This window comes from Bombina bombina, chromosome 5 (genome assembly GCF_027579735.1).
Source record: "Bombina bombina isolate aBomBom1 chromosome 5, aBomBom1.pri, whole genome shotgun sequence".
Classification (NCBI taxonomy): Eukaryota; Metazoa; Chordata; class Amphibia; order Anura; family Bombinatoridae; genus Bombina; species Bombina bombina.
Window position 1 is genome coordinate 108,384,634 of NC_069503.1, and position 21,189 is coordinate 108,405,822.

Genomic DNA, 21,189 nt, shown 5'->3' on the forward strand with positions numbered 1-21,189 from the left:
AGGATCCTTTTGACTAATCCGAAGCTGCACCGGGAGGAACCAGCCCCACAAGCGGGGAAAAGTATTTTCCAGCTGACATCAGTGAATTAATCATTTAAGATACATATCGGACACTTTTGAAAGGTACTGTTGTGAATTTTAAAGGATATCTTGGAACTTCTTTACCATAACGGACTATCACCTTTCTATTGTTTAAAGGTGAATTGTGTTTTTATTTATTATTTATTCTTTATTGTTTATCAGGAGTATTATTAGTACTGCGAAACAACAGATCAGCATATATTTGCACTGTTTTTTATTGTAACAGAGTTTTTGTTTTGTTTCAATTGCTACTCTAAATGAAATTTTATTAGACCTGCTTTTTTCTTTATATTAGCCACTGTTTAGTGGAAATATTTTTAAAGACTAAAATACTTAAAAACATTCACTAATTTAGGCACAGACAGCCAAGCGCAATATCATTTTTTTCTGTAGTCTATTTATTATCCCATACGTCACTAGCTCATGGACTCTTGCTAATTACATGAAAGAAAACATAATTTATGTAATTACTTACCTGATAAATTAATTTCTTTCATATTAGCAAGAGTCCATGAGACCCACCCTTTTTTTGTGGTGATTTTGATTTTTTTGTATAAAGCACAACTATTCCAATTCCTTATTTTTTATGCTTTCGCACTTTTTTTCTTATCACCCCACTTCTTGGCTATTCGTTAAACTGATTTGTGGGTGTGGTGAGGGGTGTATTTATAGGCATTTTGAGGTTTGGGAAACTTTGCCCCTCCTGGTAGGAATGTATATCCCATACGTCACTAGATCATGGACTCTTGCTAATATGAAAGAAATGAATTTATCAGGTAAGTTCTTACATAAATTATGTTTTTGACATACTTCGAAGCACACCGATAGTGTGAGGGTGCTACACTCACTTTAGGCATATAGAAGTCCAGTCAGTATTAGTTATAACTTACTGCAAGCTTAACCCGGCTTCCTTGCAAACCGGTGAGGGATTCCGATGGTGAATGGTGTGAAGCACCAAACGTTGAGCTCTGTTGGTCTAATTAGGATCGTCAAAGTGAATTAACATAACAATTTTCGGTATTGCCGTTTTCTAGCAACACTATGCAATCGATATGCACAATTTGTGCAAAGGATGATATGTTATAAGTGAGATATTCCATATATTAATCTTGCATCCGGCAGAGCTCTCGTTTTGTGCCTTATCGTGACTGAGGCTCGGACACGCCCCTCAGTATTACACAAGTTTGATAACAGAAGTGAAATTAAAAGTATCATAAAATATTGCATTCTATCTGAATCATGTAAGCGTAATTTCCTATCCCTTTAAGTATGATTTAAGTAAGAGAAAATGCATATGTATTAGGTCTTGCTGCTGATTAATAATATGGGTTGGTGAAGGTCAGGGGTTAATTTGATATTGTTTTATGTACTGTTAAAAGGTCAATAACGTCAAAATTAATCTTAAATGGATTGGATAGAACATGACATTTCAAACAACTTCCCAATTTTCAATTATTATCAAGTGTGCTTAGTTCTCTTAGTATCCTTTGTTAAAATGTAATAATAGGTGAACTCAGGAGCGTGCACATATCATCAGACAGCAGAGTTTGCAAGAATGTTTGTAGCTGTTATACATAGTTACAGTGCTAAATACACATGCACACTCCTAAGCTCATATATCATCAGACTCCTAGGTTTACTCTATAACAAAGGATACCAAAAGAACAAAGCAAATTAGATAATAGAAGGAAATTGGAAAGTTGGGTAAAATTCCTGCTTTGAATTATTAGCGTTTAACTTTTACTGTCAGATTTGGCTTCTGTATTTGATGATGTTTTACTAATTATTCGCTGATATTGTGTTTTTAATTATACAAAAAACACAAAATACTGGTCTGGATTATAATCACTTTTTATTTGCATGAAAAAACATTGTATATTATTATATAGTCAAAAGCTGCATTACATGATATAAGCACACAATGGTATAAATATACCTTCCACTTGTGCTCTTAATACAAAGAGATTTATCAGACATATAATGTTCCCTTTATATATATAGTATGTGCTATTATCAGTTCTTGTGGCTTCTAACTAACATGAAAATATCAAATTACAGAACATGACATACATGTTACATACCCAGTATACATGTAGGTTATAGTAGCCATTTAAATTAAACTGATTATGATCACGTATGTACCGGTTACTGATATTGAAATAAAATCAGTTTCGCTCAGTAATTCCTCTGGTATATAACATGCACAAAGCTAAGCATCTATTGCTATAAGAAAAGGTTTATCAACATGATGTGCACATTAAATATATCTCCCAGATGTCAATCATTTGAGACTGATGTTCTTGTTTATTTAAGTTTCTAAAGCTCTATTCTGTAAATATAATTATTTCCTCCCCTATGTAAATAAAACTTAAAACTCCTAACACTGGTGAATGGTTGTGTAAACTGGTCAGTAGGAGGACAGCTACTTTATTCATGTGTTGTGTTTGTATTCTATCATATTTATATGAGAGAAATTGAGGTGCACAGGAGCACTTTAAATCTGGGGCTTTTGTAACTGGGATTTAGAAAGTATTATTTACAATATCATCCTTTTTGATCCTTCTATTTAGAGAGTTTGTCCTCTAGGATAATTGTAAAAAAGGTTTTTACACTGTGTATATAAAGTTTGTGTGTAAATATTAAGTGTTTTGTGATACCGGATTTCAATAAAAACCTTTTTTCCACTTTCTAAACATGTGAAAGGTTTCTTCCTTTGTGAATCCTTTCATGTTTTTTCAGACTTCTCTTTTCTGTAAAACATTTTCCACACTCGATACATGTGAAAGGCTTTTCTCCTGTATGAATACTTTCATGACTTTTCAGACGACTCTTTTCTGTAAAACTTTTTCCACACTCTGTACATGTGAACGGCTTTTCCTCTGTGTGAATCCTTTCATGAGTTTTCAGACTATTTATTTGTGTAAAACTTTTTCCACACTCTGTACATGTGAAAGGCTCTTCTCCCATGTGAATCCTTTCATGCTTTTTCAGATCACTCTTTTGTGTAAAACTGTTTCCACACACTGTACATGTGAAAGGCTTTTCTCCTGTGTGAATCCTTTCATGAGTTTTCAGATCACTGTTTTGTGTAAAACTTTTTCCACACTCTGTACATGTGAAAGGCTTTTCTCCTGTGTGACTCCTTTCATGAGTTTTCAGACTATTTATATGTGTAAAACTTTTTCCACACTCTGTACATGTGTAAGGCTTTTCTCCTGTGTGAATCCTTTCATGAGTTTTCAGACTATTTATTAGTGCAAAACATTTCCCACATTCTGTACATGTGAAAGGCTTTTCTCCTGTGTGAATCATTTCATGAGTTTTCAGACTATTTATTTGTGTAAAACTTTTTCCACACTCTGTACATGTGAAAGGCTTTTCTCCTGTGTGAATCCTTTCATGTTTTTTCAGACTATTTATTTGTGTAAAACTTTTTCCACACTCTGTACATGTGAAAGAATTTTCTCCTGTGTGACTCCTTTCATGAGTTTTCAAATAACTCTTTTGTGTAAAACTTTTTCCACATTCTGCACACGTGAACGGCTTGTCCCCTGTGTGAATCCTTTCATGAGTTTTCAGACAATCCATTCGTGTAAAACTTTTTCCACACACTGTACATGTGAAAGGATTTTCTCCTGTGTGACTCCTTTCATGAGTTTTCAGATAACTCTTTTGTGTAAAACTTTTTCCACACTCTGCACACGTGAACGGCTTTTCTCCTGTGTGACTCCTTTCATGCCTTTTCAGATCACTCTTTTGTGTAAAACTTTTTCCACACTCTGTACATGTGAAAGGCTTTTCTCCTGTGTGAATCCTTTCATGTTTTTTCAGACTATTTATTTGTGCAAAACCTTTTCCACACTCTGTACATGTGAAAGGATTTTCTCCTGTGTGAATCCTTTCATGAGTTTTCAGACTATTTATTTGTGCAAAACCTTTTCCACACTCTGTACATGTGAAAGGATTTTCTCCTGTGTGACTCCTTTCATGAGTATTCAGATGACTTATTCGTGCAAAACTTTTTCCATACTCTGTACATGTGAAAAGATTTTCCCCTGTGTGACTCCTTTCATGAGTATTCAGATGACATATTAGTGTAAAACATTTTCCACACTTTACACATGTGAAAGGCTTTTCTCCTGTGTGAATATTTTTATGAGTTTTTAGATGATCCATTTGTGTAAAACATTTGACGCACTCAGTACATGTGTGTGGTTTCTCATCTGTATGAATTTTGTAGTGTTCTAATAGATGAAACTCCCATCTAAAGCTTTTCTCACACTCTGTACATTGGAAAGGTTGCTCATTTGTATGAATTTTTTGGCTAGACTGTAGACTTTTCCCTTCTTTAATATGTTTTGAAAACTCAGTAAATATGTGTGGTTTATCCTCGGGGATAATAATTTCACTAGATAAGTCACAAATGTTGTCCTCTTGTTTGATGACTAAATTACCCTCTGTACATAATGATTGCTTCCCAGTTCCTACAAATTCACCATCTCCTTTAAATATCTGCTGTGATATCCCCAATGTTTGTGAATAGTCATTAGTGTCTAAGACTATTGGAGTTTGCGGTATCGTTCTGATGCTTCCTGTAGTGAAGGATAGATATGAACTATTGACGTGTTTGTCTACATAAAAAGAAATAGAACAAAGAAAAATAAGACTTTATTTATAATATAATCCATCTCAATAATAAAAAAAAAATTATACTCAAACATGTCTTCCGTTTTGTATTTTTAAAATGTATTTACCTGTAAATCACAAATTAAAAAGGATGACATAGAATGTAAACATTGCTACATCATAGTAACCTAAATGACTGATTACTAATGAAAACAAGTTATAGGGCCGCATTAAACAAGGTGCGTATGGATAATGTTCTCAGCCAGGGAACAAGTACATCTGTTATCTGGGCAAGAGAGGTGGCATCACCCATCCTCATTTAACATTGCACAAGCAAATGCACATACAGTACTGCCTGGCTTATGCTCAACCAAATGGGCGAGAACATGATGTCTCAATCATCACAGACTAATAATCAGTGTGGGATGTTTTGAGAGGGTAAGAAGCAGTGACCTTATGATAATTATTAGCTTTCGGCTGTGGTTCTTCTATTTATATAAACAGCCAAAAACGTTATTAGTTTCATAATACTCACTGTAAAATTAAGCACACAAATCAGTGGTGGTTCTGGGGTGGGGAACACTGGGGGAGTTGTGGGTGTTCCATGAGCAAGGTCAGAGCAGGGGAAGGTGCAGGTGTTCTGAGTAATGAACCAGGTCTTGGGATGAGCTTAGGCAGCTGTTGGACATGGTCTGTCTAAAAGGACAGAGGGGAGAGTAGGATTTTTACCCTACTCCTCAGCAAAATGGGAGTTGTTCCTTCTTTATAATGTCACTGACACAAATGTTCTTAAATATATAGATATAAATATAATAGTTTATATTTGCATAAATAAAAAGAGAGAAGCGCTCAACCTGGGAATGAACAATAGCATAATAGCTTATTCTATGGCTAGTTACCACCCAAGAAGTAGCCTCTTTTTGCTCAATAGAGAAAAACTTTCCTTTTATCATATCAGTCGAATCCTGACTTCACAGTGCAGTCCAGCCCCAAAATACCTGGCAATCCCTCTCTGAACGAGAGAAATGGCAAAACCCCAGATGTACGTTTCGGCCTATTGTGGGCCTTGTCAGTGAGGTGCAGCCATTTCCCTCTAGTCACACTGAGCAACAGGTGCACATCTGGCTTCCCGCATCACACTTAGGGAGACTTCCCAAAGTGTCATAATTTGCATAAATAAAAAGCGAGAAGCGCTCCCTAAGTGTGATGCGGGAATCCAGATGTGGAACCGTTGCTCAGTTTGTCTAGAGGGATATGGCTGCACCTCACTGACGAGGCCCACAATAGGCCAAAAAGGAAGGTCTGGGGTTTTGCCGTTTCTCTCGTTCAGAGAGGTATTGCACTGTTAAGTCAGGATCAGACTGATATGTTACAGGAAAGTTCTTCTCTGAGAAAGGCACACATTGAGCAAAAAGAGGCTGCTTCTTGGGTGGTAACTAGCCATAGAACAAGCTATTATGCTATTGTTCATTCCCAGGTTGAGCGCTTCTCTCTTTTTATTTATGTAAATTATGATACTTTGGGAAGTCTCCCTAAGTGTGATGCAGGAATCCAGACTTAGACCCGTTGCTCAGTGTGCCTAGAGGGATATGGCTGCACCTCGCTGACGAGGCCCACAATAGGCCAAAACGTACATCTGGGATTTTGCCGTTTCTCTTGTTCAGAGAGGGATTGCCTGGTATTTCGGGGGTGGACTGCACTGTTAAGTCAGGATCTGACTGATATGCTACAGGAAAGTTCTTGGGTGGTAACTAGTCATAGAACAAGCTATTATGCTATTGTTCGTTCCCAGGTTAAGCGCTTCTCTCTTTTTATTTATGCAAATAGTTCATATTTGTTTAATGAGTGATCTAGTCTATTTTCCCAGTAATTAAAGTCAATATAATATCTATTTTACTCACCTAACACATATGAGTTCATGCTGATAACAGGCTCCAATGTCTGTGCGCAAGAAGAAGGTTCCCTTATTCACACCAGTTAAATCAATACCTGATATCACTCAGTGCTCTGGCCATGTCTGTAAAAAGTGCATTAAATGCTTTAGAGAGATAATAAATAATGGTTCTGATTAACTGTATGTATGGTATAATTAAAGGCACGCAACAATTCATGTGATACAGATCAGCTGATTAGGTTATTACATATGCGCTGTTGATTCAGCACAAGCATTTAGTACAGTTAGCTCTGTGGGTGTGAAAATTGCCCCTTAAATATGAATCTTCCCAAATCTATACAACATAATGGTAGAAAAATCTATTTAAGTGGGGCCTTATCATAACTTTACAAATATATTATAATGTTTGTTTTCTATCATTTATATGAAACAATATTTTCTCCTGCAAGAAATGATAAATATCATTGGTTTGAATATTAAATTGGATACTGCAATATTGGTATTGTACTTCCTACTAATTCTCACTGTCGGATATTTTGCCATGTGCTTCACCCCCCAGTCATTTTACTTCTCTTGGTCAATATTCAGTTGTCTTAAATCACACTGCAAGGGTGTGTGGGAGAGATAGGCACTAAAATGTTAATTTCAATTGTTTTCTTGGATAGAGTTAAGAAAAGAAAGAATTTGTGTTTACATACGCCAAGATTACGAGTTCTGCGTTAGGGTTAAAAAGCAGGGTTAAGGGGTCCTAACGCTGCTTTTTAACGCCCGCTGGTATTACGAGTATTGCAGGTAAAGGTGTACCGCTCACTTTTTTTACGCGACTTTCGGCTACCACAAATCCCCTTACGTCAATTGCGTATCTTATCTTTTTAATGGGATTTGCCTAACGCCGGTATTACGAGAAGTGAGCGGTACAGCCTCTACCTCCAAGACTCCTACCGCATTTAAATGTCAGTAGTTAAGAGCTTTATGGGCTAACGCCGGAACATAAAGCTCTTAACTAAAGTGATACAAAGTACACTAACACCCATAAACTACCTATGTACCCCTAAACCGAGGCCCCCCACATCGCAAACACAATAATAAATTTTTAACCCATAATCTGCCGACCGGACATCGCTGCTACTATAATAAATGTATTAACCCCTAAACCGCCGCACTCCCGCCTCGCAAACACTATAATAAATTTTATTAACACCTAATCTGCTGTCCTTAACATCGCCGCCACCTACCTACAATTATTAACCCCTAATCTGCCGCCCCGTCGCCGCTACTATATTAAATGTATTAAACACTAAACCTAAGTCTAACCCTAACCCCTCCTTAACAAATCTATTTAAATGAATCCTTTTTAATACCAAATACTTACCTATAAAATAAACCCTAATACATTTACAATATAACTAATAATTATATTATAGCTATTTTAGGATTTATTTTTATTTTACAGGCAACTTTGTATTTAGTTTAACTAGGTACAATAGTTATTAAAAAGTTATTAACTATTTAATAACTACCTAGCTAAAATAAATACAAAAGTACCTGAAAAATAAATCCTAACCTAAGTTACAATTACACCTAAAACTACACTATAATTAAATTAATTAACTAAACTACCTACATTTAAATACAATTAAATTCAATAAACTAAAATTACAAAAAAAAAAACCCTAAAGAAAATAAAAAAGAAATTACAAGAAGTTTAAACTAATTACACCTAATCTAAGCCCCCTAATAAAATAAAAAGCCCCCCAAAATAATAAAAGTTCCTACCCTATACTAAATTACAAAAGTAATCAGCTTTTACCAGCCCTTAAAAGGGCTTTTTGCGGGGCATTGCCGCAAAGTAATCAGCTCTTTTACCTTTAACAAAAAATACAATCCCCCCCCCAACATTACAACCCACCACCCACATACCCCTACTCTAAAACCCACTCAAACCCCCCTTAAAAAAAACTAACACTAACCCCATGAAGATCACCCTACCTTGACCCATCTTCACCCAGCCGAGCCGAAGTCTTCATCCAATCCGGCAATGTGGTCCTCCATCCGGCCGAAGCCTTCATCCAAGCGGGGCAGAAGAGGTCCTCCAGACGGCAGAAGTCTTCATGCAGGCGGCATCTTCTATCTTCATCCTTCCGGCGAGGAGCGGGTCCATCTTCAAGACAACCGACGTGGAGCTTCCATCCTGGCCGACGACTTCCCGACGAATGACGGTTCCATAAAGTGATGTCATCCAAGATGGCGTCCCTCGAATTCCGATTGGCTGATAGAATTCTATAAGCCAATCGGAATTAAGGTAGGAAAAATCTGATTGGCTGATTCAATCAGTCAATCAGATTGAAGCCAATTGGATTGAGCTTGCATTCTATTGGCTTTTCCGATCAGACAATAGAATGCAAGGTTAATCCGATTGACTGATTGGATCAGCTAATCGGATTGAACTTCAATCAAATTTTTCCTACCATAATTCTGATTGGCTGATAGAATCCTATTAGTCAATCGGAATTCGAGGGACGCCATCTTGGATGATGTCATTTAAAGGAACCGTCATTCGTCAGGAAGTCGTCGGCCAGGATGGAAGCTCTGCGTCGGATGTCTTGAAGATGGACCCGCTCCTCGCCGGAAGGATGAAAATAGAAGATGCCGCCTGGATGATTCTGCCGAATGGAGGACCTCTTCTGTCCCGCTTGGATGAAGACTTCAACCAGATGGAGGACCTCTTCTGCTCCGCTTGGATGAAGACTTCGGCCGGATGGAGGACCACATTGCCCAGATTGGATGAAGAGTTCGGCCCGGCTGGGTGAAAGCGGCTCAAGGTAGGGTGATCTTCAGGGGGTTAGTGTTAGGGTTTTTTAAGGGGAGTTAGGGTGCGTTTTAGAGTAGGGGTAGTATGTGGGTGGTAATGTTGGGGGGGTATTGTATTTTTATTTACAGGTAAAAGAGCTGATTACTTTGGGGCAATGCCCCACAAAAACCCTTTTTAAGGGCTGGTAAAAGAGCTTATTACTTTGTAATTTAGTATAGGGTAGGGGCTTTTATTATTTTGGGGGGCTTTTTTATTTTATTAGGGGCTTAGATTAGGTGTAATTAGTTTAAACTTCTTGTAATTTTTTTTTATTTTCTGTAATTTAGTGTTTGTTTTTTTGTACTATGGTTTAGTTAATTTAATTGTATGTAATTGTAGGTAGTTTAGTTAATTAAACTAATTATAGAGTAGTGTTGGGTGTAATTTTAACTTAGGTTAGGATTTATTTTACAGGTGAATTTGTCTTTATTTTAGCTAGGTAGTTATTAAATAGTTAATAACTATTTAATAACTATTGTACCTAGTTAAAATAAATACAAAGTTGCCTGTAAAATAAAAATAAATCCTAAAATAGCTACAATGTAACTTATTTATATTGTAGCTATATTAGGGTTTATTTTATAGGTAAGTATTTAGTTTTAAATAGGAATAATTTATTTAATGATAGTAATTTTATTTAGATTTATTAAAATTAGATTTAAGTTAGGGGGGGTTAGGGTTAGTCCTCGGTTTAGTGGTTAATAACTTTATTTTAGTAGCGGCGACGTTGGGGGCAGCAGTATAGGGGTTAATAAGTGTAGGTAGGTTGCGGCGACATTGGGGATGGCAGATTAGGGGTTAATAAATAAAATGTAGTTGTCGGTGGTGTTAGGGGCAGCAGATTAGGGGTTCATAGGTATAACGTAGGTGGCGGCGGTGTCCGGAGTGGCAGATTAGGGGTTAATATTATAATGCAGGTGGTGACGGTGTCGGGGGCGGCAGATTAGGGGTTAATAAGTGTAAGATTAGGGGTGTTTAGACTCGGGGTTCATGTTAGAGTGTTAGGTGTATTTTCCCTTAGGAAACAATGGGGCTGTGTTAGGAGCTGAACGCTGCTTTTTTGCAGTTGTTAGGCTTTTTTTCAGCCATCTCAGCCCCATTGTTTTCTATGGGGAAATCGTGCACGAGCACGTTTTAGCCAGCTTACCGCTACCATAAGCAACGCTGGTATTACAGGGAGAAGTGGGCTAAATTTGCTCAATGCTCACTTTTCTGAGGCTAACGCAACCATTCAGAAAACTTGTAATACCAGTGTTGTTTAAAGAAGGCGCTGGAAAAAAAGGCTTGTTAGCAACGCACGGCTTTACCGACAAAACTCGTAATCTAGTCGAGAGTTAATATAATGAGATATGTTCTTTTGGCAAATGCACTCCATTTAAAAGGATCATAAAATATAGAATTACAAAAACATAATTTATTTAAGAACTTACCTGATAAATTCATTTAGAGTCCATGAGCTAGTGACGTTTGGAATATACAATCCTACTAGGAGGGGCAAAGTTTCCCAAACCTCAAATGCCTATAAATACACCCCGCACCACACCCACAATTCAGTTTAACGAATAGCCAAGTAGTGAGGTGATAAAATAAGCAGTAAAAAAAGCATACAAGAAGAGGAACTGGAAATATAATTGTGCTTTTATACAAAAATCATAACAGCCATAAAACAGGTGGGCCTCATGGACTCTTGCCAATATGAAAGAAATGAATTTATCAGGTAAGTTCTTACATAAATTATGTTTTATTTCATGTAATTGGCAAGAGTAGAAATACCCAAGATGTGGAAGCCCACAGAAAAATCACTAGAAGGGAGGAATAAAATAAAAACAGCCATTTCCTCTGAAAAAATTAAATCCACACAAAAAAATAAGTTTTTCTCATAAATTGAAGAAAAAAAACTTAAAACATAAGCAGAAGAATCAAACTGAAACAGCTGCCTGAAGAACTTTTCTACCAAAAATTGCTTCAAAAGAACCAAATACATCAGAATGGTAAAATTAGTAAATGTATGCAAAGAAAACCAAGTCATTGCTTTGCAAAACTAAACAACCAAAGCTTAATTCTTAAAAGCCCAAGAAGTAGCCACTGAACTAGTAGCATGAGCTGTAATTCTCTGAAGCGAAGACTGTCCCGCCTTCAAATAAGCTTTAAGAAACAAAAGCTTAAAAATGAACAATACTTTCCAAGAAAGTAGTCTAATATTCAAAGTATGCATAGGCTCAAATGGAAGAGCCTACAAAGCCTTAAAAACAAATTTTAGACTCCAAGGAGGAGAAATTGATTAAATAACAGACTTGATATGAACAAAAGTCTGAACAAAACAGTAAATATCAGGAAGAATAGTAATATTTTCTTTTCTCATAAAAAGAAACGGAAAAAACAAAGATGGGTATCAAAAATAACTTAGACGAATCTTAAACCAAACCATCCTGAAGAAACTGAAAAATTCTAGGAATTCTAAGAGAATGTCAAGAGAATTTTGTCAAGGTATTTGAAATATTATTAAATAATATATACAAGTATGTTTGTCTTTATTTAATAAGTCTGTGGATGTGTACATCAAATAATTCATTTACCTTCTAAAAGCTGAAAATGGACACTGAAAAAAAAAAACACCCCCCTCCCTCTTATCAAATGGATTGTTTGCAGAACAAGGATCGTTTCCAAGAGATCTCCCACACTCAATATGCTAAATTATGCAATTGTATAACCACAAGGAGCTGAAAATTAACACAGGAAACTCTTAAAGATTACTTTAAAAAAGAGACATTCCTAGCTAACTTCCTGCTATAAAAAAAACAAACAGCATTTTGATGCATAGATCAGGATACCATTTGTTTTTCAAAGTGGAAATGTGTGATAAACTCCCTACTCCTCACAGAGGAACCTGTTAGTCTAGTTTCAAATGACATTTTTTTGTGAGAATGTAAGCATTACTCTCAGGTACAAAAAGACCCCATGTGGTGAGTAAAAGACTAAGAGTCTGGGAATTGATTTAGAAAAAAAAAGCAGTGGGGGGGTTTTAAAAAAAAAATAATGGCTTTTAACAAGAGGCACATTTTAAAATGTAACATATATATATATATATATATATATATATATATATGTGTATGTGTGTATTGTATATATACATGCATATTTTGAAAGCATGAATACCTTAGCCTCTGTGTTTTTAAAGAATATAAATAGATATTTGTGGACCCAAAAAGAAATGATTAATGACACTTATTATTTTATTTCAGGTGGACCATGGGCAAAATTCCTGCATGCAAGAATTGTGGGAGACACAGAGCATACTATATTATGTGAAAACATATTAGATATAGAAAAGCTATATAAAAATACTGATAAAATTGTAATACATTTTAAGCTAATAATATTAAATTGCCTTAATATAATACAATGTTAATAATATAACATATTTGGTATCAGAATAATCAGAAAAAAATAATCTAATACTACCCATCTATAATTGGGGTTATATATGATTAATGCAGAGAGTGTAATATGATTAAATAACCATTTTATGAGAATAATTAACTTGTTAAAAATGTTTAGAAATGTTAAGGTGAATTTGTTTTGTTTGTATGTCTACTGCCACCCAGTGTTATGTTACGGGAATTGCAGCCATAAGATGATTGGTTGTTGCAAGGATGCATCTCCTTGGCAACATATATTCCCAGATGAACCAATCCAAGACAAGGTTTCAGTTTTGGGGCGTTTCCAATACTCACCAACGATAGATAATGATCAAAAAAGGGGAGGGGTTAAATCAGATGATTTAACCCCAAGCATAGAGACTGAAAGAGGCTGCTGGCTAATCCTAGAGGAATAACTACTGTGGTTATTATTAAAGCACACAGCTACTCTTGGACTCCATATGCAATATCCCCAATTTTGAAATTCTGAGGTGAAATTGAATCTGTTGAGAAACATTGGAAACCGGATATCGATTGGTTTATTTGGTAAAGTATACAAGGTTATTGGTAAGATAAGTTATATGCATAGTCACTACAGTTAAATTATAATAAGCAGATTTAAAGAAGTAGTTTGTATTTCAGGATAGTATTTCATAAGCCTATGCATTGTTTAAATTTGTATCTGGTAGACTAAATAACTTATCTGTGCAATTCCTGATGTTTTAATAGAAGTGTATATTGTATTATTGTTTAAATTAGCACTGTAAATTATATTGCTGAATGTTTGTAGCTGCTACTTTAAGTCTCATTGTAATATTTTAAATGCAGCTCTGAAAGAAAGGCTGGTTTTAAAGGAAAAATTTTCTGGGCTTTGTAAGAAGGATAGCATATCTTAATAGTCGGTTTTAGCGTATATAATATTGCGTCATATTCTGGTATTGCAAATATATTTCAAAATGTTCATGGATATTAACTAAATAAAAGAATTCAGGTATTTATATTAATTGTATGGTTTCTAGTAGATGCATGTTGGTTAAGGGTTTCTATTTTTAAGGATAATTATTAAATATATTGTGTTATAACCCTGCAATAAGCCGATATATTATTTGGAGAGCACTTCTTAGATTTTCATAAATATACTGACAATTTATGAAAAGAACACATAACATAAAATATAGATTTACCAAACCTTATAATAAATTTTCTTTAAAACAGACTTATAAGCCTGCAACATAGTGACAAAAAACTGAGTCAGAGAAACCTCTATGACTAAACACTAAACAATTTCCATACCTTTAAATTAGTCATTTGAAATCCCGATGGAAAAATAGCCCAAGGATAGCAACTAGATATCCGAACAAGATCCACATACCAAAACTGAGAGGCCATGTTGAAGCTATCAGAAACATATGAGACTATTCCAATATGATCTTGAAGAACACCTTTGGAAGAAAAAAAAAACAGATGGGAAGGATGTAGCCAGGTTGCAAAAACCAAGACACTGCAAATGTAGCCACCATTTCCACCTGCGGATCCCTAGACCTGAAAAAGTACCTGGGAAATTGAGAGAACACATCTGTATAGAGATACCCCTCTCCCAGATGTAAAGATTGATGGTTGAGATAATCCATCTCCCAAATGTCTAAACCTGAGATATAAATCATAAAGATTAGACAGGAGATAAAACAACCTAAAAATGTATTCAAGATACTTCTTAATTGCTAAGGTACTGTGAGTCTCTATTAAATGCTTGACATATGCCACAATTGTGATATTGTCTGTCTGAAAGAAAAATTCTCTCCTAAAAGAAGCCAAGCCTAAAATAGCTCTGAAAGTAGCACGGGGTTCAAAATAACTATTGGAAACCTCGCCTCTTAAAGTTTCCAAACCCCTTGTGCTGTCAAAGACCCTCAGACAGCTCCCCAACTTGCAAGACTTGCATTCATTAAGAATTACAGTCCAGGAAGGACGAACAAAAGGAGGCCCCCTGAATAAACGATGATAGACTAATCATCAAAAACAGAGAGAGAGAGTAAAGTGTTTAGGATTTAAGAATATCAACTGTGATATCTGAAAACAATTCTTGTATCATAGATTCAGTATGCAAAGTGGAAAGAGATCTCAAATGAAAAACAAGCAAAAGGGAACTACGCCTGATGCAGCAGTTATGAGACCTAAGACTTTCATGCATATAGCCACTGAAATAAATGTTCCAGACTGTAATTTGAAACAGACTAACGCCAATTACAATTGACTTTTGTCTGATAAAGACAAAAACATGAACACAGAATCCATAAAAAACCCCAAAAAGAAGTGACCCTTGTCTGAGGAATCACGAAACTCTTAGGAAAATTAAATCCTCTAACTATGTTTTGAAGAAACAAAACTTAGTTGATTCATAAGAAATTACAAAAAAGATCCATATAAATGAATACTGCAGGTATTGGGTACTTGTAAGTGCATCTAATTACCTGTAAGGGACTCAAAAACGCTGCTTATTTAATCAACCTCACCAGGAATCTAATCTTCAAGCCTCAGGTTGCTACAGAGCTCAGACACAGTGCATTAGTATGCTGAGCTTATCTATCCATCTTTAATCAAAGAAAAGTTTAAGATAATACCAAGATACCATCCAAATAAGGAAGCACCACCACACCTTACTGTCTGAATACAGAAAGAAGATCAAATGGAAAAGTGACAAATTGGTAAAGATTATTTAAAAAAAGAAAAATCTCAGAATCCACAAGTGGTTTCAATGAAATTAAAATATGAGGATACACATCTGAAAAATAGAGTGGACATGAAATGACCTTAACAAAAAGGCATAATAGTCCTTATAATCGCCAACATAAAAGTTGAAACTCTAGCAAAACAATAGAAAAAAGTCTTCAGATCCAAAAATGGACTGAATAAACCCTTTTTCTTTGGGACAATACAATTGAATAGAAACCCAAACCCTGTTCCTGAAAAAGAACTGACATAATCACCCCTGAAAAGAATTCACAGAGTGTACTGAGAAAGAAAGATTCTTCCCATCAAAGGTCTCATTCTGAAAATATATTCAAACCCTAAGAATAATATAGATTTTGGACTGATCCAAAAACAATTTAGTCTGCCCCCCCCCAGGACTGGATAGAGAACCACACCTTCATGCAGTCTAATAACTAGTAAATATATAGTGTTTTTCTTCCAAAAGGATACAAAAAATGCTTTTTCAGTGCTTACATTTGGAATTAACCAAATTAGCAACTAAAAAAAACGTTATTACCCAAATAAATGGTGTACAATAAATGAACCTTAAAAAGGCCAGAGGGCTGTAATAACCCTGCCGGAATATGAATCCGAGACCATTGGATCTAGAACAACATTTGTAGTCAGGACATTACCAACTGATCTACATCACCGGAATTAACCAAATTAGCAACTAAAAAAAACGTTATTACCCAAATAAATGGTGTACAATAAATTAACCTTAAAAAGGCCAGAGGGCTGTAATAACCCTGCCGGAATATGAATCCGAGACCATTGGATCTAGAACAACATTTGTAGTCAGGACATTTACCAACTGATCTACATCACCGGAATTAACCAAATTAGCAACTAAAAAAAAACGTTATTACCCAAATAAATGGTGTACAATAAATTAACCTTAAAAAGGCCAGAGGGCTGTAATAACCCTGCCGGAATATGAATCCGAGACCATTGGATCTAGAACAACATTTGTAGTCAGGACATTTACCAACTGATCTACATCACCGGAATTAACCAAATTAGCAACTAAAAAAAAACGTTATTACCCAAATAAATGGTGTACAATAAATTAACCTTAAAAAGGCCAGAGGGCTGTAATAACCCTGCCGGAATATGAATCCGAGACCATTGGATCTAGAACAACATTTGTAGTCAGGACATTTACCAACTGATCTATTTCACCAGACTTAAAGTAGGGCAGAAAAATATCTCCAACAATAGCAGAGAAAATAGAAATCAAACAAATTATTATCCTATCAAGATAGAGATAATATATTGAAAATCATAATAATAGATATAGTAAACATAATTTAATGAATACATGTGAAGTAAATAAACAGTTATATACTTGAGAATCTGAAACTGCTTATACTATCTATTCAACAAAGGTTGAGAAAACAGCAATGTTAGCCACAGATAAAGCTGAGCTAAAATATAAACAGTACATGATTATGCTCTACCAAGGTTATATTCAAAAATTCTAAAGAATCCTGAAAATAAGTACCAGTCTCCATAGAAATAGTAGTACAGTCCCAAAAGGGAATCAGGATAAACATTCTATAGAATATAATACAAATAGTATATTGCATAGGAAAAATCTCAAAAGCAAAAAAATCCAGTTTTGAAAAGGATTAATAACAACTCCTAAAAGCTATAAATAACAAATATTTCCTTAACAAAGAACATAAAAAATGTTCAAAATGAATAATAAGGAACATTTTTAACAAACTGTCTGATACAGGATCTTTAAGACAAAGAAACCTTCATCAGTATAATAAATTTAAGTATGCTTTCGGTCAGAACAAAATTAAAGGGACACAGAATCCAAAGATAGAGCATGCAATTTTAAGCAACTTTCTAATTTACTCCTATTATCAATTTTTATTTGTCCTCTTGCTATCTTTATTTGAAAAAGAAGGAATCTAAGCTAAGGAGCCAGCAAGTTTATGGTTTAGAACCATGGACAGCACTTTATTGGTGCTGTCCAATCAGCAAAGACAACCTAGTTTGTTCAACAAAAATGGGCCAGCATCTAAACTTACATTCTTGCTTTTCAAATAAACATACCAAGAGAATGAAGAAAATTTGATAATAGGAGTAAATTAGAAAGTTGCTTAACATTTCATGCTCTATCTGAATCACGAAAGAAAAAAAATTGGGTTCAGTGTCCCTTTAATTAAATTTTCTTAAAGGCATAATAGCAGTCATAACCGTTATGATATAAGCAACAAGATGTAATGTTTGCAAATGAAATCAAGTACAAGAACTGAATATGTAAAAAACAGTAAATGTCATTATACATGTAAAAACAGTTTTTCATAAAACATAATAAATAAATGACACATAATTGAACTGAAGAAATAACAGTTTAATAATGAAAAGAACACACTTGGCTTTGTAGAATTGTGTTCCAGGGCATCATAGTTTCTACAGTAACATCAGAGTCAGGATCAGAATGAAATGTAACAGAAAAAGAAAAACATTTAGGCAAAATATTCATTTTCCACAATGTAACAGTTTCAGTAAAGAAAAACAAAAGCAGGCATAATAGCTTTAAAAAAAAAAAAACTATGAAAACAGCGAGCAATAGAAGGACAGTGGTAAAATGACAAAAAAAAATTTGCGCCAAGAATGACGCATAACGCAAAATGAATTAAAAAAAAAATTGCCGCAAAACTATCACCAGGAAATGACACAATTCGCGTCATAACAAACGCGATTTTGCACCAAAACAACTAGCGTCAACAAAGACGCCAGAAATTACAAAACTTGCACCATCAACGGCGCAACATCGTGCCAAAAAATTTGCACCAAGAATTACGCACTAAAAAACAGCATTTTGCGCCCTCGCGAGTCTAGATTTGACCACGAAAAAATGAAAAAGACTGAACCCCAGGTGAGAAAAAAGTTTAAATAAAAAATTCCCAAACGTGATTCCTATACTGAAACTGTTTAGACTGCAAAAGGGAAATAAACATAGACCTGACTCATGGCAAATAGAAGTAAATACATATATTTAAAACTTTATATTAATAGATAAAGCGCCAAACCATAGCTGAGAGTGTCTTAAATAACAATATGTACTTACCGAAAGACACTCATCCACATATAGCAGATAGCCAAACCAGTACTGAAAAAGTATCAGTAGAGGTAATGGTATATGAGAGTATATCGTTGATCTGAAAAGGGAAGTAGGAGATGAATCTCTACGACCGATAACAGAGAACCTTTGAAAAGATTTCCCACGAGGGAAACCATAAAAATCAATAGGCGATACTCCCTTCACATCCCTCTGACAAATCCTGTAGTCTGAGAGGAATTGGGCTTCAAAATGCTGAGAAGTGCTTTTCATAGAAGAAAATCAAGCACAAACTTACTTCACCATCTCCATAGGGAGGCAAAGTTTGCAAAACTGAATTGTGGGTGTGGTGAGGGGTGTATTTATAGGCCCTCCTGGTAAGATTGTAAATCCCATACGTCACTCTTGGACTCTTGCCAATTACATGAAAGAAAACCGATGCATAATAAAAATACAATGCAATAAAAAACTGACTATCGGCTAGATTTAGAGTTTTGTCGGTAACGACCCGCGAAGCTAACGCTGGCTTTTTCCCCCCCCGCACCTTTTAAATACCGCTGGTATTTAGAGTTCACAGAATGGCTGCGTTAGGCTCCAAAAAAGGAGTGTAGAGCATAATTTACCGCCACTGCAACTCTCAATACCAGCGGTGCTTACGGACGCGGCCAGCTTCAAAAACGTGCTCGTGCACGATTCCCCCATAGGAAACAATGGGGCAGTTTGAGCTGAAAAAACCCCTGCAAAAAAGCAGCGTTCAGCTCCTAACGCAGCCCCATTGTTTCCTATGGAGAAACACTTTCTAAGTCTGCACCTAACACCCTAACATGTACCCCGAGTCTAAACACCCCTAACCTTACACTTATTAACCTCTAATCTGCCGCCCCCGCTATCGCTGACACCTGCATATTTTTTTAACCCCTAATCTGCCGCTCCGTACATCGCCGCAACCTACATTATCCCTATGTACCCCTAATCTGCTGCCCCTAACACCGCCGACCTTTATATTATATTTATTATCCCCTAATCTGCCGCCCCCAACGTCACCTCCACCTACCTACAATTATTAACCCCTAATCTGCCCTCTGGAGGACCGATCGGTGATACCCGGCGTGGTGAAGATAAGGTAGGAAGATCTTCAGGGGCTTAGTGTTAGGTTTATTTAAGGGGGGTTTGGGTTAGATTAGAGGTATGTGGGTGGTGGGTTGTAATGTTGGTGGGGGGGTATTGTATGTTTTTTTTTTCCAGGCAAAAGAGCTGAATTCTTTGGGGCATGCCCCGCAAAAGGCCCTTTTAAGGGCTGGTAAGGTAAAAGAGCTTTTCTATTTGTATTTTAGAATAGGGTAAGGCATTTTTTTATTTTGGGGGGCTTTGTTATTTTATTAGGGGGCTTAGAGTAAGTGTAATTAGCTTAAAATTGTTGTAATATTTTTATAATCTTTGTAAATATTTTTTTATTTTTTGTAACTTAGTTCTTTTTTTATTTTTTGTACTTTAGTTAGTTTATTTAATTGTATTTATTTGTAGGTATTGTATTTAATTAATGTATTGATAGTGTAGTGTTAGGTTTAATTGTAGATAATTGTAGGTATTTTATTTAATTAAATTATTGATAGTGTAGTGTTAGGTTTAATTGTAACTTAGGTTAGGATTTATTTTACAGGTAATTTTGTAATTATTTTAACTAGGTAACTATTAAATAGTTATTAACTATTTAATAGCTATTGTACCTGGTTAAAATAAATACAAAGTTGCCTGTAAAATAAATATTAATCCTAAAATAGCTACAATATAATTATAATTTATATTGTAGCTATATTAGGATTTATTTTACAGGTAAGTATTTAGCTTTAAATAGGAATAATTTATTTAATAAGAGTTAATTTATTTTGTTAGATTTAAATTATATTTAACTTAGGGGGGTGTTAGTGTTAGGGTTAGACTTAGCTTTAGGGGTTAATACATTTATTAGAGCAGCGGTGAGGTCCGGTCGGCAGATTAGGGGTTAATAATTGTAGGTAGGTGTCGGCGGTGTTAGGGGCAGCAGATTAGGGCTACATAGGGATAACGTAGGTGGCGGTGGTGTGCAGTCGGCAGATTAGGGGTTAAAAAAATTTAATAGAGTGGCGGCGATGTGGGGGGGCCTCGGTTTAGGGGTACATAGGTAGTTTATGGGTGTTAGTGTACTTTAGAGCACAGTAGTTAAGAGCTTTATGAACCGGCGTTAGCCCAGAAAGCTCTTAACTCCTGGCTTTTCTCTGCGGCTGGAGTTTTGTCGTTAGATGTCTAACGCTCACTTCAGCCATGACTCTAAATTCCGGCGTTAGAAAGATCCCATTGAAAAGATAGGATACGCAAATGGCGTAGGGGGATCTGCGGTATGGAAAAGTTGCGGCTGCAAAGTGAGCGTTAGACCCTTTCCTGACTGACTCTAAATACCATCGGTAGCCCAAAACCAGCGTTAGGAGCCTCTAACGCTGGTTTTGACGGC

The 21,189-nt window shown here is 35.6% G+C and overlaps 1 protein-coding gene across 1 annotated transcript in view; it reads right to left on the reverse strand.

Annotated features, from left to right (window-relative positions):
* Positions 1-1,916: 1,916 nt before the first annotated feature.
* LOC128660023 (gastrula zinc finger protein XlCGF26.1-like) overlaps positions 1,917-21,189 on the reverse strand; it is a 72,172-nt gene continuing 52,899 nt past the window's right edge. Inside the window, exons 2-3 of the mRNA XM_053713624.1 lie at positions 6,609-6,724; positions 1,917-4,712 (exon numbers count right to left, since the gene is read on the reverse strand). Coding sequence (XP_053569599.1) covers positions 2,770-4,712; positions 6,609-6,627 — 1,962 coding nt within the window. The 5' untranslated portion in view covers positions 6,628-6,724 and the 3' untranslated portion in view covers positions 1,917-2,769. The remainder of the gene's footprint in view (positions 4,713-6,608; positions 6,725-21,189) is intronic.